The sequence below is a fragment of the Oncorhynchus keta genome, chromosome 18, assembly GCF_023373465.1.
Source record: "Oncorhynchus keta strain PuntledgeMale-10-30-2019 chromosome 18, Oket_V2, whole genome shotgun sequence".
In the NCBI taxonomy this organism is placed as follows: Eukaryota; Metazoa; Chordata; class Actinopteri; order Salmoniformes; family Salmonidae; genus Oncorhynchus; species Oncorhynchus keta.
Genome location: NC_068438.1, coordinates 13,467,290 through 13,491,043, shown reverse-complemented (window position 1 = coordinate 13,491,043; position 23,754 = coordinate 13,467,290). Strand labels below are relative to the sequence as shown.

General features: G+C 44.0%; 1 protein-coding gene across 3 annotated transcripts in view; it reads right to left on the bottom strand.

The window, feature by feature from the left end:
- The window catches only part of LOC118397312 (tyrosine-protein kinase BAZ1B-like), a 27,858-nt gene extending 4,260 nt beyond the window's left edge, over window positions 1-23,598 (bottom strand). Inside the window, exons 1-18 of one of the 3 annotated variants that reach the window (XM_035791949.2) lie at window positions 23,393-23,598; window positions 21,596-21,715; window positions 20,085-20,201; window positions 19,008-19,152; window positions 18,650-18,869; window positions 16,515-16,636; window positions 16,056-16,253; window positions 13,884-14,057; window positions 12,098-13,661; window positions 10,930-11,068; window positions 10,584-10,717; window positions 5,448-5,559; window positions 5,184-5,282; window positions 4,814-4,994; window positions 4,380-4,565; window positions 3,548-3,695; window positions 1,064-1,211; window positions 613-731 (exon numbers count right to left, since the gene is read on the bottom strand). In XM_035791949.2, coding sequence (XP_035647842.1) covers window positions 613-731; window positions 1,064-1,211; window positions 3,548-3,695; window positions 4,380-4,565; window positions 4,814-4,994; window positions 5,184-5,282; window positions 5,448-5,559; window positions 10,584-10,717; window positions 10,930-11,068; window positions 12,098-13,661; window positions 13,884-14,057; window positions 16,056-16,253; window positions 16,515-16,636; window positions 18,650-18,869; window positions 19,008-19,152; window positions 20,085-20,201; window positions 21,596-21,714 — 3,925 coding nt within the window. In that variant the 5' untranslated portion in view covers window position 21,715; window positions 23,393-23,598. Of the gene's footprint in view, window positions 1-612; window positions 732-1,063; window positions 1,212-3,547; window positions 3,696-4,379; window positions 4,566-4,813; window positions 4,995-5,183; window positions 5,283-5,447; window positions 5,560-10,583; window positions 10,718-10,929; window positions 11,069-12,097; window positions 13,662-13,883; window positions 14,058-16,055; window positions 16,254-16,514; window positions 16,637-18,649; window positions 18,870-19,007; window positions 19,153-20,084; window positions 20,202-21,595; window positions 22,668-23,392 lie in introns of those variants that run through there. The other 2 variants (XM_035791948.2, XM_035791947.2) reach the window with 2 other exon arrangements.
- Window positions 23,599-23,754: the final 156 nt, after the last annotated feature.

Here is a 23,754-nt window from a genome sequence, read left to right as displayed (position 1 = left end):
GTAGTGACTCCACAATAATGACCTACATGACAGAGTGAAAAGAAGAATACAAATATACAGAATACCAAATGCATCCTTTTATCACAGCAAAGGAATACACTGTTTGGCCCAAATGAAAAGCCTCATGTTTGGGACAATTCAAACACGTCACTGAGTAACTGCCTCCTTATTGTCAAGCATGGTGGTGGCTGCATCATGGTATAGGTATGCTTGACATCTGCAAAGACTGGGGAAGTTTTCCAGATAAAAAGAAAGGGGATGGAGCGAAGACCAGGCAAAATCCTAGAGGAAAACCTTCTTCAGTCTGCTTTACACCAGACACTGGGAGAGAAATTCACCTTTCAGCAGGACAATAACCTATAACAAAGCCAAATCTACACCAGAATTTCTTACCAAGAAGACAGAATGTTCTTTTTGTGACAAAGTCACAGTTTTTTGGCAAGACTCCCACTAAAAAGTAATAATACATTTTTTTTCTTTTTTTCCCTTTAAATCAGCAAGGGGGTGAATACTTATGATAGGCACTGTAGCTTGGTTGGGAAAAACCCCTGCACATGCTGGCCACATGTGCAGGGGTAAGTAAGGCTCCTCACTAGGGTCAATAATACTCACAGCTGTGGCCCACGGCCTTGTAATCAGCATCCTCCTCGTCATCTTCATCAGAGTCCTCCGATTCAGACTCCGCTTCTTCTTCTTCATCCTCCTCTTCCTCAGTGTCCTCGTTGTAGTTTCTGGAACAACAAGTAGCCACCAGTATTCTATGTTAAAGAGCGTTCATCCAATTGGTACCCAACAACCACCCAACCAGCAAAACAGGCTTCTTTCTTCGCACACTGTAGGTTTGGAAGAACATCAAACTAGAAACAGAATAGTATGATTTTGGGGGGGGGCACATCAGTGGAGTCAAAATAATAAAACAAGTATTTTCCAAGTGGCCTATACAGTACCATCTTCAGATTGAAACGGCTTGCTTGTTGTGTTTGACGAGGAACAAGAAAGTTTAGACACAGCTAAGTCTTTAATCCTCCAGTGAAGTGATGCGTTTTATTGTGTGACCCCCTACCTTCCGCGGGAGCAGCGTCTTTGCACGGCAGGCTGGCAGGCGGGGCACAGCCACTCCCCCTGGGGGATGCGGTAGAGGGCGGGGCGCAGACAGAACAGATGGAAGGCCTTGTTGCACTCGTCACACAGGATGAGCTTGTCATCCTCACCTGAAGACACGATTGAGATTATCATCACAAACAGACTCAGTAAAGAGTCATTAACTCAAGACAATGAAATGTGTATACATAAAGTCACTAAGACCAGCTAAAGTTATTCATATGAAATAAGGAGAAGCCTCTGTACGGAGTTCGTGTGCAAAAGCTCCAACTGAACAAACAAAAAATACCCGCGCTGCATCCCTCATAGCCCAGGACTCAGATCTACAAGTTAGGACCAGAGGTGGTTACTGATTAGAGGTGGAGGAACTACTTTGACAGGGACAGGTGTGACAAAAAAATCTGAGAGGTACACAAAAAGGGCTAGGGAGTAGGGGATGATATGGCATTGGACCAAGATGCCCCGAGACATCCAGGGTCATTTGGCTAGGGCTCAGTTTGCAATGAGACAGGTGGTCAAACCCCCAGGGAGAAGGGACCCAGAGTGACTTTGTTTCACTCATTAGCTCTACCAAAACTAGCATTCATCATAATAATTTATTACCTATATGAAATCAGTCTCATTTCCAAATATTTGCAGTTCAAGATAAGGCTATGGATAAGTCATGGCTAACCTGAAATCACTGGGTAGGTTTCCACTACACCAACTCTGCTAATGTCAAATCAGCAACATGGATAGGAGGGAGTAGTGTATTTTCATATAGGGCCTTGAGGATTGTACTTCTACTTACAGTAATTGGTACTTATATTACATCAACACTTACGGGGCCTTATACTGTAGTATCCTACTGCTAGTTCACCTGTAGTGACACTACCCCGTCCCTGCTCTGGGCTCATCCCCCTGCCCTGCCTGGGACTAATAAGATAACTGGTTAAATCAAGGTCATTTTATTTACTAGAGCAAAGCTCAACACTTAGCTGATAACTTCTCTTCGGTCATTACAAAAGACACACACACACACACACACACACACGTTAATAATTTGTTTCTGCCTGTTCGAGGTCTGACTCAAAGGCCAAAATGTGAAAAATATTGTCCTCTATCCATCACTTTTGGATTTTTCTATGCTACCCGACTGTCTAAATTACATTTCAATGACTGTAGCAAGCTTCAGAGTAAAACACATTTCACTGTAGCTATTGGGGGTATGTGACAAAAAAAAAAAATTTTTTTAGAGACTAAATCTAGGTCATTATTTTATTTATTTAAACCCCTTTTTCGTGGTAGTCAATTGTTTTATGTAGTTAGTCTCCTCATCACTGCAACTCCCGTACGGACTCGGAGAGCCAAAGGTCGAGAGCCGTGCGTCCTCCGAAACACAACCCTGCCAAGCCGCACTGCTTCTTGACACAATGCCCACTTAACCCGGAACCCAGCCGCACCAATGTGTCGGAGGAAATACCGTACACCTGGCGACCGTGTCAGCGGGCACTGCGCCCGGCCCACCACAGGAGTCGCAAGTGCACAATGGGACAAGGACATCCCTGCCTGCCAAACCCTCACCTAACCCAAGACGACGGTGGGCCAATTGTGCGCCGGTCCATGGGTCTCCAGGTCGCGGCCCAGCTGCGACAGAGCCTGGACTCGAACCCAGAACCTCCAGCAGCACAGCGATGCAGTGTTTTAGATCACTACACGGGAGGCCCAGGTCATTATTTCTACAGTCTCCATTTACTTCTAGTAATTTCAATGTCGATTGAGATTGTTTATTCAAACATTTCAGGGGAAATATTTTTTTTTATTACTCAAACCACCTCGCTGACCGGATTGAAATGGGCTCGTGGGCCTTGTTTGACGCCCCTGCTTTAGTGGGTAGTTGTTTGGATGCAAGGTGATTTGTGAATCGCCAAGTCTTCACAGGACTTTGCTCAGGCAGATAATCTCCAACAGGCAGGAAATGACAGTCAAATGCTGTAGTGTAGACCAGGGTTTCCCAAACTCTGTTCCCAGGCCCACCCTGCGTGCCCGTTTTGGTTCTTGCCCTAACACTACACAGCTGATTCAAATAACCAACTCCTCATCAAGCTTTAATTATTTGAATAAGCTGTGTAGTGTTAGGACAAAAAACTAAACTTGCATCAAGAGGGGACCCCAGGACCGTGTTTGGGAAACCCTAGGTGTAGATGACTCAATACTGTGAAAAGTGTTCTTAGCGAGACGCTGGGACACGGTGCTCTACCGCCACCTAATGATAGATTTCAGCACTACATACATACATGTTTTTTTTATATCTTCATCTGATTGACTTTAGTGTTCAAATTAGATCCACTTTTAGGATACTATCTTCAATTGTTTCTTACTAATTGGATTGCCGTTTTTCCATTGACACCATTTAAAATTCTCTCTTCAGTTTTCAGACAGCTCCAGGACATTGAGGATCACCCACCTTTCCTGCGGCACACCTTGCAGCGTGCGTTCTCCGCCGACATGTCCCACTTGATGCAGGCGTCCAGCATGCCCAGCAGCACGTGCATCCGAGAAAAGGTCTGAGCCTCCCGGATCGCAGTCTTCCATTTTTCTACTGCCGTCGCCACCTGCACAGCAGACAAATGACAATTATTGACTTTGTTTATTTAATCTCTTTTCTTGTATCGATTTTCACAGAAAAAAAAGTGTGTTTAAAATGCACTTTAAATAAACATAGATTTGAAAAGACAGTCCTCCTTAAGCTCAAATACATCTTGGGGGTAGAAGCAGCCCTTTAAAACCAGATCAAGGGACAGATTACCCTAGCTTCAATCCTTAACCATTAGCAGGATGAAGAATCATCGGATTCTGGATTAGTCGTTAGGAATACCCCTTTCATATACAGATACAAATCACACTTTTCCATACCATCCTCTTTATACCATATTTTGCTTATACCTGAAAGAGGTAAGGGGTACAAATAAAAAACATGCTACATTTACAACCCACCTAGAGACCTAGTCATGAAACCTGTATTTTCAGACCCTGTAACTACATGGGTCTGTGAGAAAAGATATGTTTTAGGCGTGTAAATTCAATAACAATATTGTTTAATACCTTCCTAATATGAATTGCAAACAGGCCCCATGGTTTAACCCTCCCCCCATACAAACTGCCAGTTACGCACTGATATGTATAAAAGGGGTTATACTTGCAAGAAAATTGTAAATAAGAGGCTGTTTGAAAGGGGGTTGCCTTGTTTTTAATTACAGGTAACATACCATGTTCTGACTAAAATATGTATTACTCACCCTGGCCTCCTCTGCCAGCTTCTTCTCCTCATCCACCTCCTCAGTCTTCCTGCTCTCCTCCCCTTCCTGCTTCTTCTTTTTCTTCTGCTTGGGGGCCATGAAGCCCTGCAGGAACTTCTTGATGACACAAGCCTGGAGAGTGATGACACACTCCCCAAAGTCCTTCAGGTTCTCCAGGTCACGCACCTGAACACACACAAAGAGAAAGATGTCAGAGGGGAATGGTAAAGTTCAGAGGTCATATTTTGCCGAATGTGCAAGGCACAAAGTCGAATACAGGTAAATGGGCATTGAGGAAGATCTTGAAAAGTTGGTTGAACAAAATAATGTGTATGGCCATTAGTGTTCCCTGACCATACAACCTGACCAGATAAGTGATCAGGATAAAGTCCTGAGTCCAAACATGTCAATTGATTGTATGATTAAATAGTTACCTTCTTCTCAAACTCATCCATGCTGTCGTCCATGTAGCCCAGACCGCCCTTCTGGAGGCGTGAGGCCACCTCGATGACGTCGCTGCGCATGTACTTGAGCAGCTCCTGGTGGCCGTCGCAGCTCCTCAGCCCTGGGTTCCCCTTGCGGGCCAGGTTGATAGAGTGGAGGATGTCCTGGTACCTGTCAGCGTACAACACCCAGTCAGTCAGTCGCACATATACCTGTACCATGTGACCTAACCAGGAAAAACTCTGGGCTATTTGCATTAATAGAACAAGACAAAAAAACATATACATTTTTTTAATGTAAAGTGTGGAGTCGAGTGAATTGGTGGAGGGAATGTAGAACGTAACACTTATGTCTCCTCACCTGACTTGCAGCTTGGTCTTCAGCTCGCTTTCTCTCACACCCTGTGCATGGAGGCTCTCCAACAGGTCATCGAGATCCCGTGGAGAATCACACACAAACCTTCAACACAACACAAGCTAGGTGTAATCACATAGTATGCCCTAGAACAAATATAATAACCTGCTCTCTGGTGTAAGTATCGTTTCAACATCGTTATTGAAAGACACACAAATCTTTTTAGTTATCAAGTCAACCAATGACCATCTCTGCCAGTGAGTTCCTTACCAGAGGTTCTGTCCCTGGTTGGGAGTGGTGGTCTCGATGCAGACGGCGGCTGGCGCCCCCTGGTGGGCTCCCTCGCTCAAAGCACCATCTAGACTGCCACTGTCCTCAACATCTGCAGTACCAGCAACAGAATAGGGTCGTGTTCAGTAGGCACAAACCAAACTTGACCAATAGGAGTAGCTTATTTTTCTAGTTTTTCTACAGTGTGCCCTAATGTATATGACCCGGGTTTAACGCTGCAACTACTACAAGACCATCTACTACAACTAATAATATCACTCAATTATATTTAGGAGTCCACAGCGAAGCTGTGAAACATTGTTATTCTCTGAATTCATATCATTTTCTGGGACATGGTCAAAACTCAGCTAGATTGGTAACATTTCTAAGCACACAGAAACTACAGGACCATGAGTCATTTAGTCTAAAAGAATGCCACTGATTGGCCTATAGGTGGCACTGTTATAAGTAGAGACTAAACATTGTATGTAGGCGTCTTCTACATGCGGAACAAATTTGCCTCAAGGGCCCATAAATTCCTTCAGGTTTGATTTTCCTCCATTTTGGACATTTGGGGAAAGAAAATCAGGCCTCTTAACTTCAGGGTTCATACACATTGACAGATAGAATTATGACTTTTAACCAAATATCCATGACCAACCGTTAGCGACGTCTCTATATGTGCATGTAACAAAAATATGCTTAATGTGGCATTGACACAGAGGCTACTCTCTGATCCCAAGTACCATCTCCTGTCGTTGTGGAAGGCACTTAACCCCCAACAAAAGTAGAATACCAGTTAGGCAGCTGTATAAAAAACGTGGTCAACACTCAGCATGGAAAGCTACTGGATGTGCATGGTTTTGAGCAGGCCCTGCTCAAACAGAGGGGGGCTGGAATAACAGCCTACACATCCACTCACTGTCCTGTATAACATTGCGACATTACAACCAAATAAGTTACGCCTTTTGAAACAATCCACTCATTTAATACAGCAGATCAAAATGGCAATGGTAGGCTACAAATCTTTTTATTAAGCTGAAGCAAGCCCACAAATTTATCAGTAAAATGTACCTTTTTAGTTTAGTCATATTTATCTTATCTTAGTGTTTACTTTGAAGGCTGACTAGAATCTATTGAGATGCAATGTCCCATACATTGGATGCCTAAATCAACTGGAAATATCTACAAAAGTTTTCAATCTTAAAGAAAGGCTACATCTAATATTACTGTTTCCAATTCACATTATTATTTTGATTCACATTCGACTCAAAATAACTGTTTTAAATTAATAAACTTTGCATGGCCTTATTCACAAGTGTCGATGGAAAGTCTTTTGGGACATGCCGACAACATGATAATATTAGCTAAAAAGTTAAAAAGATATGTTTTGAATTGGCTACCTAGCTATTTGATAGTTCTTTACCATATTTTATAGGCTATAGTGCCTTCGGAAAGTATTCAGACCCCTTGACTCGCCACATTATTACATTACAACCTTATTCAGAAACATTTTTTTATTTTTTAAAACCTCAGCAGTCTACACACAATACCCCATTATGACAAAGTGAAAACAGGTTTAGACATTTTTGCTACTTTATTAAAAATAAAACTGAAATACCTTATTTACGTAAGTAATCAGGCCCTTTGCTTTGAGACTCAAAATTGAGCTCAGGTGAATCTTGTTTCAATTGATCATCCTTGAGATGATCAACTTGATTAGAGTCCACCTGCTGTAAATTCAATTGATTGGACATGATTTGGAAAGGCACAGACCTGTCTATGGAAAGGTCCAACAGTTGACAGTGCATGTCAGAGCAAAACCCAAGCCATGAGGGCGAAGGAATTGTCCGTAGAGCGCCGAGACAGGATTGTCGAGGCACAGGTCTGGGGAAGGTTACCAAAACAATTCTGCAGCATTGAAGGTCCCCAAGAACACAGTGGCCTTAATCATTCTTAAATGGAAGAAATTTGGAACCACCAAGACTCTTCCTAGATTTGGCTGCCCAGCCAAACTGAGCAATCAGGAGAGAAGGGCCTTGTTCAGGGAGGTGACCAAGAACCCAATGGTCACAGACAGAGAGCTAGAGTTCCTCTGTGGAGAAGGGAGAACCTTCCAGAAGGACAACCATCTGTGCAGCACTCCACCAAATCAGGACTTTATAGTAGAGTGGCCAGACAGAAGCCACGCCTCAATAAAAAGCTTATGACAGCCTGTTTGGAGTTTGCCAAAAGGCACCTAAAGACTATGACCATGAGAAACAAGATTCTCTGGTCTGATGATACCAAGATTGAACTCTTTGTCCTGAATGCAAAGTGTCACTTCTGGAGGAAACCTGGCACTATCCCTACGGTGAAGCATGGTGGCGGCAATATCATGCTGTGGAGATGTTTTTCAGTGGCGGGGACTGGAAGACTAGTCAGGATCGAGGCAAAGATGAACGGAGCAAAAATTTATGAAAAGGATAAATTCTGCTCCAGAGTGCTCAGGACCTCAAACTGGGGCGAAGGTTCACCTTCCAAGAGGACAACGACCCTAAGCACACAGCCAAGACAACACAGGAGTCTGAATGTTCTTGAGTGGCCCAGCCAGAACCCAGACTTGAACCTAATCGAACATCTCTGGAGACGTGAAAAGAGCTCCCCATTCAACCTGACAGAGCTTGAGGATCTGTAAACAAGAATGGGAGAAATACAGGTGTGCCAAGCTTGTAGTGGCATACACAAGAAAACTCGAGGCTGTAATCGCTACGAAAGGTGCTTCAACAAAGTACTGAGTAAAGGGTCTGAATAGCTAAGTGTGACATTTCTGCTTTGTCATTATGGGGTATTGTGTGCAGATTGAGGAAAAATAACAATTTGATAAATGTTTGATTAAGGCTGTAACCCAAGAAGATGCGGAAAAGGTCAAGGGGTCTGAATACTTTCCAAAGGCACTGTATATAGGCCTACCTGCTACTGCAATGTCTGACCGTCTCTCGTTCCTTGAGCAACGGACCACTCGTCTCGCACGCGATGCAAGCAAACAGACGCTCTAAAGTGTTATTCTGATCCTTGTTTACATGTTGATTTTTATTTGATAAAATACGTAACCGTGCCTAAATAAATTATCTTAAGAGATGGCGGGCAGGCCTCTGCACTCTAGTTATGAGTCTTTCTGCACTGTATGATATATGCAACTGGCAGCACAAAACTCAATAGATTTACTGCGGAAGGTAACTTCGATTCTAAACTACATCAAACCACAACCACTGCGCGCACGCCTGTTTGCAAACTATGTAGAGGTATGGGATCAGAGCATGACAATGTTCTATCTCATACCAAGGCTTGGTGTTTTAAGATGTTTCATATTGAGAGAGGAACTGTTGTCTTTCACAATGGATATATAAAAACAAAGACTTTGTGTAATGAAAAGAAAAATGTCTCCTTGCTTATGTAACAGACATATATGGGAAACTGAACACAAGCCTGCAGGTGTTTTGGTTCGTCACAAAGAGAATACCCTGCAGTCTCCCTCCGAGCATTATTGCAACGTTGAAAACAACTGGGAACTCAGAAGTCTCTAATTTGAGAGTGTTCAAGACAACTGGAAACCTGAAATATAAAAAATAAAATAAAGAGCTTGAAGTCATACAACTCGGGGAGTCAGGCCTCTTTCTGGAACTCAGACTTGCTGACTTAAAGATCACCGACGTCATGATTTGACCTCGTGTTTTTCCTGAGTTCCCAGTTGTCTTGAAGCACCATCAAACTCATGTGAAGCTGGGTTAAGTGCTCTCGCCTGCATTAAAACCAAAAACGTATCCAGGTTGGATTGAGCAGAGATGCACACTGTCGACTACACCCCATGGTTTTCAGACGCTCCGATGCGACATGCATCAAGCACACCCATCTCATTAGTGGTGGTGAGATAATGTGTCTTATGTCAGACTCATTTGCAATTGACCGTCATAGCCGCACGTTAAAAGTATGTGACGGTGAGTTGACTGCCATAAACATTGGCTGTTAATAATTACATACATTTCCCCCCAACGTGGTTGGAGTCGCAAACATTTTCAGATATCAAAATGGGGTAGTTGGCCAAAAGGTTTAGGAACCCCTAAGTTAAGAGATAAATAAGTTTAGGAACCCCTAGGTTAAGAGATAAATAAGGAAAGAAGATTTTACATGTCAATTAAAATCCTTTGTAAATCCACTCCACAATGGCTTATCAATGCCAAAGTCAAAGTTTAAAGTTAATACGCAAAAAAAAAGAGAAGGAAACTATTAACAATTCACTTTAACTTTTTTTTTTTAACATATCAAGTCAGTTAAGAACACATTCATATTTTCAATGACAGCCTAGGAGCAGTGGGTTAACTGCCTCGTTCAGGGGCAGAACGACAGATGTGTACCGTGTCAGCTCAGGGATTTGAACATGCAGCCTTTCGGTTACTAGTCCAACGCTCCTACCACTAGGCTACCATGCCGCCCTGTAACTAATGCTCAGAATAATCATGGACTAAAAGTCAGATTTACTCTAAATGTCTTTTGACTCGTCACAATAGCCCCTGAAGATTTTAAGAAAACAACACGGACGTATTCAAAGATTGTTACACTACACCAAGATGCATATTAGCCCATACACGAATATGATAAAAATACTTTTAGAATCTCCTCATGAACCACATGACATGTAAGCCCATGGTTCAAGTCTTACCTACGTTTTAAAAAAGCAAAGGGATTGATCAAAAGATGAGTTATTGCCAAATCAGATGTGTCCATTTAAACCACTGTAAATCCACCCCACAGCGGACTATTAACTTGAAACTTGTCGTTGCTATTTTAAAATAGGCACATAACAGAGCATTCCCATTGCATAAATCACCTATGCAACCACGGACTCAGCATTGTTTCTAATTGACATCCCAAAGAAAAACCACACCGAATTTGGTATTGATATCTAAAACAAGGAAACTATAAGCAACTTCTTCTTTGCATATGTAACGCTAATGCTCAAAATCATGTGTAATACGTCATTGCTGCTCACAGCTATATTTATTAAGTATATTCCTTCACGCTTCTGGGACATGAGGCACTAAATATAGTACAGCTTATGGTTTGCAGACTTTCAGATGTGATAGTGTAATAACTCACCGTTAGTCTCCTCCTCGTCTTCAGGCTCGGCTGTAGCCTCTTCCAGGGTGAGGGTGTAGCTATAGTCAATGCTCTCGTGCACCCAGCCCTTCTCTATGTATAGGCCAGGCACCACATCAGAAAACAGCCAGTACCTAACACAGACACAAAGAGCTAGAAGGTCAATACCGACGGTAATATAAACCAACCGTGACATTAATTCACTTTACATTTGACATAGTTGTTGATTCCTAATATATCCAAAGTCTTGGGACCATTGAGGATGCGTGCACTATACCATATAAGTGCTTAAACTGTAAATGAAACACCTGAACTGGTTGTGCATCATTGAAGTGTGCGTGCTGACCTGTTATGGTTTCGATCAGTTCCCAGTGGGATTCTTCTCAGCACCAGTTTGGCTTTGGCGATGCCGTCCTGGAAGGCCCTCTCTGCTGCAGCCTTCTGCTTGCGGACACGTTCCTCCTCCGCCTCCTTCTCCATGCGCTCTGAGGGGAGAGAAACTGAATTATTAGAACCGGTGACAACAAACAAAAAAGACGCTTTGTTTTAAATAGGCACATAACAGAGCATTCCCATTGCATAAATCACCTATGCAACCACGGACTCAGCATTGTTTGGCTCAAATTCAACCATAGTCATCTCATCTTTTCTAATTGTCCACCACAACAAAAATCGGGGAGAGGACTTTGGATCGGTCTCCGTCTGTTAGTACATTAGTCACACGCGACCTCAGACCACATTGGCCCCATTTTTTATTAAACTTGTGTGAATGATTTGTCTTACCATAAAGACCTGGCATTTACAAAATTACACTGATTGTTCAGATGTAGGCGCTGTAACAAGAGATTGAAAATGATACATTTGACAGGTCAAGCCCCTCACCCTGTTTGACCTAGGGGCCTCAGGGACACCGCCATTTTGAATTTGCGAAAAACACTTCAACGCTATTCTTCTGGCACCAACTGACCGATCTACACAAAACTTGATGTGGCATCTATGGACAAAGGTCTCAACGCAGTATTTTCAAGACTAATGACCAATAAACTTTCACGTTGTCTGATACAAATGCATATAAATTAGTCAAAATACATTCATATTATAACAATATTTGGTACACATGTTGCAAACACTGTCAAGACATAACATATGCAAAAACATTAATATCGACAACATGGTGACACTTTTAGCTCTCAAACTGTTTGACTCAAGAGTGATGATATTTGGCACACATGCTCAGGGATGAGTCTAGCTAACCCACGAGATCTCAAACACCAACGGCCCGATTTTGACTAAAAGTGAGCGAATGATGCGTCTTGCCATGGAGATCTGGCATTTACAAAATCACACTAATTGGCTAATGGGAAGCGCTGCATCATTCATGGGGGACGACATGTTTGCTGTTTACATATTTAATATTTTTCTATGACTAGTGATAGGAGTATTTCCTTACCATGTGATCTGAACAGGAAAGATGGCCCAGTCTAATGACCTACAATACTCCCAGCTGTCCTTACCCTTGTTCTGTTTGTCCTGCTCCTCCTTTTCCTTCTTGGCCTGGATGGACATCAGCCTCCTACTCTTCACCGTACTGATCATGTCTTCCGACTCGGTGGCCACCGGCTCCGCGGCCACTGGCTCTGCTTTCACCTTCTTCACCTCTTTCTTAGCGCTACCCTCTTTCTTTTTCTCCACCTTGGCGGTGGCTGATGGAGTGTCGCCGGCGGTGGCTGATGGCGTGTCGCCACTGGCAGCCTCCTCGCCTTTGACCTCTGCTTGTTCCTTACGCCGCTGCTTCTCAGCCCGCTTGCGGTCGTTGACCTCCTTGAGCGAGGCCAACCTCTCCTTCCACAGCTCGGCCGAGCGCTGCTGCATGGAGTCCACGTGGTCCTCCACCGAGTAGGTCATGAGGATGCGGTGACACAGTGCTACCAGCAGGCTGGCCTTCTCCGTCGACGTCAGCTCAAACACCTCCACCGCCTCCAGCTGCTCGAGGAACTCACCGCTTACCACCTGGTCGAATCCCCCTAGAGGGCCCCAGTCACCCCCCCCAGAGCCCTGGCAAGAGTCATCGCCGTGGGCGTCACACGGCCGCAGGCACAGGCGCACCAGCTCCGAGACAGAGTGGAGGGTGAGGGGGATCTCCGACAGGGGCATGTCCAGCTCACTGTAGCCCTCAGCCAGCTCATCCTGCAGCAGGGTCTGCAGCAGCACCACAAGCACACGGTTCAGGTATAGGAAACCTGCCTTCTCCCCGGCCAGAGCCTCCATCAGGGCCACTGCCGTCACCGGGTACTGGTCATCGGGCATCAGCAGGCCCGCGTAGCAGTTGAGGAAGTCCGCTACCATGGCCACGTCTCCGAACAGGGAGTTGGGCAGGCCCTCTGGCATGTCAACCAGCTTGAAGACAGGAAGTGCCTTGCCGCCCTCGATCTCCAGGTCCTCATAGCGGCGCTGCTGCTCACGGCGCACCTGCAGCTCCTTCTCCCGCCGCTCCTTGGTCTTCTCCCGGAGTTTCTCCCTGATCTCCTCACGCCTCTTCCTCATCACATCCTGCTTCTCCTCTTCGCTCATGGCCGCCCATTTCTTCTTCTGCTCCAGCAGCTCCCAGCGCTTCAGGACCAGGTCTTGGAGCTCCTCTGGCAGCCGGCCTCGGTCCTCAGGCGAGAGGGCCTTGGCTGCTTTGGATATGAGACAGGACATGGCATTCCTCTTGTCCTCCTTGCCCTTGTGCTCCTTGTAGTAGCGCAGCAGATGCAGGGCCATGGGGTGGAGGGGCTTGCCCAGTTTGGGGGTCCCTGGGCCAGTGCTCCGGGCTCTCTTCTTGGGGCTTCCAGCGGAGAGAGGGTTCTTGGCCAAGTCCAACAGGGTCATCTGCTTCATCTTGGGCTTCTTGGCACCTCCATCCTTTTTGGAGGATATCTTCTGACCACTCTTGCCAGGGGTCTTTTTGCCAGCAGCAGATTTCTTATCCCTGGGTTTTTTGCTGGATTTTGGAGAGGAGAGGACAGAGGCCCCACCATCTCTTTTCTTGGGTGTTCCAGAATTCTTTACCTTCAGAGGCGAGCCATTCATTTTCATCTACAATATAAATGGATGAATTATTGATTCAATCCAAAGCAACAGACAAAAATCTGCAAATTCTACTTAACATTTACATTCTCAATGGTCAAATAAGGAAAACAAACCCTGTGTTTATCTACCAACAGTCATATTCCAGGTGAACTAAGATTCTTAATAAAACGAATCCAGCAAAAATATCTGCACATCAGATTACATCAGCATGTATAAAATTTGACAAACCTGCATGTGGCCCCAGATCGTGGGGCTCAGGGGCATGCCAAGAGAATCCTTTTTCTTCTCGTTCCCTGAATTCACTCCTCCCGGGGTGTTCGAGGTCTTCAGCTTCTTACTGGGTTTGCCCTCCGTTGAACTCAGGCTCCTGCGCTTGGTTGAGACTGGATTCTCTGCGAAAAACTAGAAGGCAAAAAAAAAACTATTAGTCACAATTAAAACAAAATGTTTCATAAAAACATGCATACAATGCCTTCAGAAAGTATTCACACTGCTCGACTTAAGTCACATGGACACACTGTGTGCAATAATGGTGTTGATTATTTATTTTAATGACCGCCTCATCCCTGTACCCAACACATTCAGATAATTATAAGATCCCTCAGTCGAGCAGTGAATTTCTAACAGATTAAAACACAAAGAACAGGGAGTTTTTCAAAATCCTCACAAAGAAGGGCATCTATTGGTAGATTGGTAAAAGAAAAAGCAGACAATACCCCTTTGAGCACGGTGAAGTTATTAAATTCACACTTTGGATGGTGTATCAATACATCCAATCACTACAAAGATAGAGGCATATTTCCAAACTCAGTTGCCGAAGAGGAAGGAAACCGGTTAGGGATGTCACCATAAGGCCAAACAATGGGGACTTTAAAACAGTTAGAGTTGAATGACTGTGATAGGAGAAAACTGAGGATGGATCAAGAACATTGTAGTTACTCCACAATACTAACCTAATTGACAAGAGGGAAAAGGAAGCCTTTGCAAAATACAAATACTCCAAAACAGGCATCCTGTTTGCAACAATGTTTGCAATAAGGCACTGAAGTAAAAATGTGGCAAAGCAATTCACTTTTTCTCCTGAATCCAAAGTGTTCTGTTTAGGGCAAATCCAACACAACACATTACTGAGTACCACTCTCTATATTTTAAAGCATAGTAGAGGCTGCATCATGCTGTGTATACATTTTCAGAAAAAAAGGGGAAAAAAGACAATGGACCTAAGCACAGGCAAAATTCTAGAGGAATATCTGGTTCAGTCTGCTTTCCACCAGAACCTGGGAGATTAATTCACCTTTCGGGAAGACAATCACCTAAGGCCAAATCTATACTAGAGTTGCTTACCACAAAGACAGGGAATGTTCCTGAGTGGCCGAGTTAGTTTTGACTTAATCTACTTCAAATCTATGGCAAGACCTGGAAATAGTTGAATAGCAATGATCAACAACCAATTTGACAGAGCTTGAAGATATTATATTAGAATGCAAATGTTGGTGGCCTCCCGGGTGGCGCAGTGGTTAAGGGCTGTGCCACCAGAGACTCTGGGTTCGCGCCCAGGCTCTGTCGTAACCGTCCGCGACCGGGAGGTCCGTGGGGCGACGCACAATTGGCCTAGCGTCGTCTGGGTTAGGGAGGGCTTGGCCGGTAGGGATATCCTTGTCTCATCGCGCACCAGCGACTCCCGTGGTGGGCCGAGCACAGTGCACGCTAACCAAGGTTGCCAGGTGCACAGTGTTCCCTCCGACACATTGAAGCGGTTGGCTTCCGGGTTGGATGCCGTGTTAAGAAGCAGTGTGGCTTGGTTGGGTTGTGTATCGGAGGACGCATGACTTTCAACCGTCGTCTCTCCCGAGCCTTACGGGAGTTGTAGCGATGAGACATGATAGTAGATACTAACAATTAGATACCACGAAATCGGGGAGAAAAAGGGGGTAAAATTCAACAACAACAACAAAAAAGAATGCAAATGTTCCACAATCCAGGTGTGAAATAGTTTTATAGAGTTACCCAGAAAGACTCACAGCTGTAATCGCTGCCAAAGGTGTTTCTACAAAGTATTGACTCAGGGGTGTGAATAGTAATTTAAATGAGATATATTTCTGTATTTCATTTTCAATAAATTAGCAACATTTTGTAAAAACATGTTTTCACTGTGTATACAGATGATATCTTTATTATTATTTTGAATTCGGGCTGTAAGAACAAAAAGTAGAATAATTCAGGGGGTATGAATACCTTCTGAAAGGCAATATTTTTTCCCCGTTTTGTCTTACTGTTGTATTCTATATACATTTTCATTCTTCATCACATAATCCAGAGCTCCTACACCAACAGGAATATATGTGGAGGTTTTTGGACAAACAAACAAAAGTACAAAACACCATATAAATCCTGGTTTACCTTGTGTGGATCCAGGAGGAAGTCGCTGAATTTGCTGGGCAGGTTGAACTTCTTCACCAGTTCATCCTCCACCACCCAGGGGGCCGTCTCTCCCATCCCAAGCCGGAGTGCATAGTGGCGGATGAAGTAGCGCATGATCTCCTTGGTCGGAGGGCGCTCAGTCCGGAAGAGGCTGTCCACTGGGACATCACTGATGACCTGTTGGTGTAGGGTTTAAACATTTATATAAATTACATAGCAGACGCAAGTGTTGTGTTCATTAGAGTATGCAATGGAATTTTCTTTAAATCAATTTGGTAACGAAAAACTAAAATATGTCTCTTATTCAACAAGTTCAGGCAGCCTCTTTCTGTTTAAATCCATTTTGTAACCAATGAACACGACCCACTTACATAAAATGTGCACTTGATGGTCGGAGGTGAACAATAGACATTTTAAAACAGTGGAGAGGACACCAACCTTGTCTTCGCTGATCAGCTTCACGTCATACTTGTGTGGCAGGAACTTTGGCATCACCCATCTCTTCTTCTCCTCCTTCATAGCGGTGGGAGTTTTCCTGGGGGAGCGCCGTGCTCGATCACCTAATGGCAAACAAGCACACAGTATACTTTAACACATGCCAACAGATCAGGCCTGTGTGGATCCTATGCTATTTTTACATGTACATTTGAATAAAAAAATAATCATCCAGGTTTGTCCAATAGACATCAAATATCTTTAATATGTGAAACAGCCATCTCTGAACTAGCCCACATGTCTTAAAGCTCCACGTGCTGTGTTATCGGGATGTGACATTAAAAATAATAATAATGGGTGTCAAACTCATTCCATGGAGGGCCTTGAGGCGTCACTACAGACCCGGGTTTGATTCCAGACTGTGTCACAGCTGGCCTTGGCTGGGAGACCCATGAGGCAGCTCAATTCCCCAGCGTTGTCTGGGTTAGGAGAGTGTTTGGCAGGCCGAGATTTCCTTGTCCCATCGCGCTCTATCAACTCCTGTGGCTGGAGCACCTGTAAGCGGACACGGTCTCCAGGTGAACGGTGTTTCCTCCGACACGTTGGTGCAGCTGGCTTCCGGGTTAAGAGGGCATTGTGTCAAGAAGCAGTGTGGCTTGGCTGGGTCGTGTTTCGGAGGACGCACAGCTCTTGACCTTCACCTCTCCCGAGTCCGTACGGGAGTTGCAGCGATGGGACACGACTAACTACCAATTGGATACAACGAAATTGGGGAGAAGAAAAAGGGGGGCGTACTTTCCCCCCCGGCCTAATGTCTGCTGGTTTTTAGTTTCAATTAAGACCTAGATAACCAGGTGAGGGGAGCTCCTTACTAATTAGTGATCTTAATTCATCAATCAAGTACAAGGGAGGAGCGAAAACCCCCAGACACGGCCCTCCACGGAACGAGTTTGTTTAAACTGACATTTACATTTTTTTTCTGCGGTTTTCCGTTTACAACTACAAAAAAAAATCATACATTTCGCAATGAAGCTGTGCTGCTGCCAGCAATGGTTTGGGTCTCACTGTGCATCCCTTTCAGATTGTTAAACATTGCACCTGTACTACCATTACTGTACCTCAATTCTATCTCGCAAAGTTAACATTTCCTTCTCATTTAACTTATCAAGGTATTGCCTTCTCATTTAACTTATCAAAGTATTGCCTTCTCATTTAACTTATCAAAGTATTGCCTTCTCATTTAACTTATCAAAGTATTGCCTTCTCATTTAACTTATCAAAGTATTGCCTTCTCATTTAACTTATCAAAGTATTGCCTTCTCATTTAACTTATCAAAGTATTGCCATAGAGGACTTCACTGCAGTCGCTTGCCTCTCTCTGCCATTTTTCCCAACTTAACTACGATTCCTTGCAAGCTCACTCGCATTTTGCAGTGTCAAGATTAGATTCCGCTAGGAATTGACTCCTAAGACTCAGTATTTGGAACAGAGGAGACAGAGGGGAGGGGCACAGTATAGGCAGGTCAGGCACCAGGCAGACAGAGTCAGAACCATTTACTATGCCTATCTACCGGCAACCAAAAGATGTCTCTCGCAATGGAATGCTGTAGATCACCATTTCTTGGCTTGCAATGCCGCGCAAATTCCATAATACAGGGCCTATCAATGAATAGGCTAGGATATAGATGAGCACCATGCAGCATGTTGCCCTGACAGTCACTGCACATGGGCTTGATTCACATGGTTAACAGCGTGGTAGCCAGGGCACCAAAACAGCAGAGAGGTATTCTTGCACTTCAACGCTCTTAGTTGTTGCATAAGTTGACCCACTATGTTGTTTCCTTTCTGCATTCCCTTCATATCGCTGAGTCTACCTTTAAAAAATGTTTCCCAAGCTTTTATAGCATATTGTCTGGTTAAGGCTATAACACAGAAAATAATATGTTTTGTGATAAGTGCACTGTCATAAGAATGTTGTAGGGACATTGTTTTAGCCATTAGGAATGTTTCTTAACGTTAAGACTCCCAATTTCATTTAAACATTTACACCCCAACTATGTTGTGGATTTTGGTGCAGGTTACCCAAAACCGAATAATATAATTTCTAGCACAACATGACACAAACGTGTTGTACTCACTGAGGCTCTCTCTCCTGCTTTCCCTGGTCTCCCTGGGGCTCTCCTCCTCTCTGGTCAGCTGTTGTTCCTTCTTCTGGTTCTCCTGGCTGGCATTCTCCTTGTCGCTGGAAGGAGAGTCGCAGGCTCCCTCTAGCTTCTTCTCCGACGTCTCCCCCTCAGCGTTCCCTTCAAGGGGGTGTATCTTCACGACCTTAACCCGCAAACTCTTTTCCTTCCCCACCTAAAGAGCCCAAAAATATTTTTTTTAATCAACATATTTTCCATGAAAGGTATTTATTTATTCCACCTTCATAGACTACTATCTCACCACATGAAAACAAACATTCACAGCATTCGACCAAAGTAAAGACAACCTCACCAGAAAGTCACACTCTTCGTCTACGGCGTACTTGGTGAGGATCTCCACCCAGGCCTGGTCCACCAGCTTGTCCAGGGAGACCGTGTTGTGATGGACCATCTCCAGGACGGGCTTCTCGAACCATAGTGGGTATTCCTCCTGAAGCCTGGACATAAAACACTCATGTCAAACATCTCACTTATCGAACACTCGATTGAAATTGGCAGCAATAAACAGTCTTCTTATGCTAACTGATTTGGGTTTATTGGTGCACATTCACGCAATTCATTGACAGATGGTGGCTTTGTATGGCTATTGCTATTTTCACTGTTCGAGTCACCCGCAAATGCTTTCCGTAATTCATAAACATGCACGCAGCAGTCCGAGCCGAGGAATGAATACAAATGGTAACATCTCAATGAAACGGAATGCTGGGACCACCAATGCCCACCCTCCCTGTACACAACCACTTCTCCAGCAGGGGAAGCAGATTCAAACCCAGGCTTCCCTACATAGTTTAAATAGACATCTTTAAATACGGTTGCTGATCCTGCATGGCTTGCACCGAGGGTGCTGGTGGAGCACAGCCTGGCTGTGGCACTGCGGTCATTTGTGAACAAACAGAACCCAACTTTCATTCCCTCCCACAGTGCAGCACTCAATGCCACAGTAGCCAACCTGGACACACTGTCCTGAAACTTATCAAACGAGAGAATCTAGACCTTGTCTAAAAACATTCCCTAATCCAATCCCTTCAGATGGACACAAGTGCTAGGGGGTGTGAAGTGCTAAGGGTTGTTTCTGGACCAGGCCACACACTTATTTTGCACTCTCTTTTCATTAAATAAAATGAAGACATTCTCCCCATCATTGGATTCAAGGATGACTCAATCCATACGTGATGCAAATAGAAAGGAAGGAGGCGCACGGGGAAAGTCCAATAACACAGCTGTGAATCGTGTGACCTTCAACGGGAGACAGTGAGCAGTGTGTGCTACAGATCTTTTTAGCCTCTGTATAGAATAACAATTTATATTTATTTTGAAACAGAGCATTTCTGTTGTAATGTCACTCAAGCTAGATTTGCTTGTTACTCACAGTTCAGTGACTTCTTGCTCCTCCTCCCAGGCCTCCTTGTGTGTGAGCTGGTTGCTGCCGGTACTCTTGCATGTCCAGATGCGTTCGGCGTACCTCTGCAAGCGCGCCTCATACTCTCTGTAGCCATTTCATCAGGATAACAACACATATTCCCTTCAAATGATCATAGTATGAGTACTAGGATACAGGATAGGAATATCCGCTTAGTCACTTAACTCAGTTAGCTCTACGGTAAACCCAGAGAACCATGATTTATAATTAATTAATCATGTTAGCAGCAATTGATCTCAATAATTAAAAGTGAGTGTGAGAGACATCCCACACCATGTATATATATATTCGGGATCCTTTCATAACAGAGCCAAAGTGCAGGGTAATACCCAGAAACACTGTGCTCCAGCTGAAACTAAATCTAACAGTGTTCCTGTCTGTAGAGGCTAAGCAATGTGTTAAGTCATGTCCCGATATCATCATGACTTTGGCATCTATAAACCCAATGGCTATAGGCTAGCTAGATGTTAAGCAGTACAAACGTAACCCATTATTATTACACTTACTGACAAAATGCAGAGCACAAACATTTTGGGTTGATGATGGTGTACATTGGGATAGTAGTGTTAGGTTTTGCTTACAGGCGGCTCAATTAGCTGCTTATCAAATTAGGTTAGTGTACTGTACCTTTAGACTAGAAACACAAAAAGTGTTGATGATGGCCTAGTAAGTTATGCAGGCTCCTGGAGCAATACATTATCTCGAACTCACGTAGGGCACCAAAATACTTCTGTAACTATTGGTAGTAGGGCTAGGGGACTTCAAAACAACGCATTGAACTGCATTGTTACTACACAGTTGAGCAACCTGAACGATAACGTTACATGTTTAATATCAATCGGGCATGCCAGGCAGCCTACACCGGCTACACTTGATTGGAAAGTGGTTCATGGCACAAACACGTTTACTTTTTCTTACATGTCGTCATAACCGTTGTATTTACAACAAGTCAAACATGCCAATTTTATCTGCATGTCAAATCAGACCGATTTGATGAGCTAGTGTCAGAACCGACGTGATGTAATCTGTGACGTTGTCTGTCTGTAGTTAGCTGCTCTTCAATCTACTCTCTAAAGTTAGCTAGCTATGCTAACAAACGCGCCATAACAAACTTAAACAGATCTTGGGAATGACCCAAACCAGTTAGGCATAAATCAGCTCGATAGATTGCTGGATAGTACTATTCTCAAATAAATCTAGTAGTAGTTAACTTAGCTACTGTTTGTCTAGTTAGCTAGTTTTGAAAAGAGAGCACAACTTTGGCTACGAAATAAACACTGTGTGCTCATATTACGATAAAGACAACATTCTACAGTATTTAGTTATTAAACATCAGAAGGTGAATAACATGTTAAAACACTGACAAAACGCGAAGTCCCAATTAGTGTACATAATGGTTGTGCTTTGATAGTCAGCGAGCTGGCGAACTGAGTCGGCTTTGCCATAATGTGAAAGGATACTCTTTGTTCCTGAAGGCCTCCTTGGTGTGTTCGATTATGTAGACCTCCTCCTCTGGGCCTGGCGGCTCGGCTAGCGGCTTAACCAGCGGGTAGGGTTTCCGGCCCAGCAGTGGTGCCATCCTGAGTACGAAACGGCAGCGATGACGTCTTTACAAATACAACTCCGAGTACAAAACTACGCAAAATATCACAATGTGGCCTTAGCATGTAGTCAAGTATCCAAAAATATTCCAGGAGCATTCAACGTGTAGCAAGCTAGCTAGCCAGTCGGCTAAATCCTCGTTGCAAAACAATAACACAGCACTTCTTGCTAGCAGTCAAATCGCATCCTTGTTCTGTTCGCCGGTAGTTGTGTCATTGTTTATCAACACGAACTTGTCAAAAACAGCTGTTTAAAAGTGTGAACTGATAATGGACTCTTCTGGTAGGCTATACGGATAAACTTATGCTAGCTAGTCCCAAAGGAGGATGGAGAGGTGAGCTGACAGGATTCTCCAACTCGCGGCAACAGCGGAGGTTCCCGTCAGGGGATCTGGCGCGCTCTCTCCGTTCTCCAAAGACTAGGCCTCTTCTAATGGAGCGATTTTTTTTGACTCGCAGTTTCCGTCCTTGAAAGTTGAAGTTGTTACAATAATAGTAAAGGGTTGTAACAACTTAATAGAAATATCCAAGAGGTTATCACCTGGGTTGAAAAAATGGCGGGAGTTCTCGCCCGGCAAAATTCTGCACAACCCCAAAACTCAGTTTCCCCGACAGCAAACAGCGGCGTTAGATTTATCCCGCCCCTCTCGTTTTCAATTGGTCTCATAAAGAGCGATCCTATTGGCGTGTTCTAGCATGTGTTTGCATATTTCCGCAACTCACTTCGCCCTTGCACTCCTTCTATAAACAACGGCATTTTTTAAAATAAACTTTGGCAAAGGGTCAAATCTACTAAACCTAGTCCACGCTGTTCGTAACATATTTTAGTTTTGGGCACATAAAACTGTATTAAGATTAAATGGTTCTTCGGTGAGAAAATTAGCATAATTGTCGGCCAAAATCCATCTTCTCCAACTGCCGGTCACTGGGCTTCCTCTCATCATATTTGGTAGGGAGTGGAAACGCCAACCGGATGCTTCACACTCATACGTCTGGTGAAATATCTGTCTCATTGTTCTATCTGTGACTACAAACTGTCGAGTTCTATCACAAATAGAACAAGAAGGAATATATTTTACCGGATGTATAAATGTGAAGCACCCGACGCGCCAATAGGATCTCTAGATCGTAACCACCTCCTTGCTTGTTCTTCTCACTATGACTAAATTTGTTCCCGTTTGAAACGACAGGCTGTGGTGGCTGTCTTGGTTTATTCATAACAATCTTTGAAATACGGTTGGAAACAATAGAGACAAAATGGTACCCTCCTCCGGAATGAAACGTCATGGAGCCAGTTTCATAACCCCAGTATAATTAGATTTGCCGTTGTTGTGTCAACACATTATGTGTCAACACATTATTTCAAATGACAAGTCATTTTGGACACGCGATGTATTGATTTTAATTGTTAATTTGTTACTACCTGACCGAGCGCTTATATCCTATTAGGGGCGTGGTTTAGCAACGTGAGCTGTAAGAAAATGAAATGGTCAGGCAGTGAGTAATCTCGCTAGCTCGTGCGTGGCTCTGCACCCCTCTCTGCTTGTTCTGCCCACTATGACTCATGTGTTTCAATTTGAAACGTCAGGCTGTGGTCCATCTTGGGTTAGTTATAAAAAAAAAATCGTTGTAGTCCTAAACCCGGAAATGACTTACCTCTGGTTTGTTCGGCCACATTCGGGAACTCTGGCGAGGAAGACTCGGCAGGCCGGGGTTTTAGGGAATGAGTGAAGTGGAAAATCCTTCCTTAGTTGTTCATTTTCTTGAAATGTAAAGGCACAACATAGTTTCGAGCTTTTGCCTTAAGTAGCTGAATATGTTATTACTCCCACCTCGTGAATGTGACAAACGAACAAGTTTTAATTTTCGGCAAGAACAACTTCGCAGTTTGGCGCGAAACGATCGTTATACCCGATAACGTGTTTCTGCGCATGAGTTTAGCAAGCCAACATCGCCATGACGTCGCCTACAAGCGTGAATATGTATTTATATTGGAGAAGCAGTTTCTACATATCTTT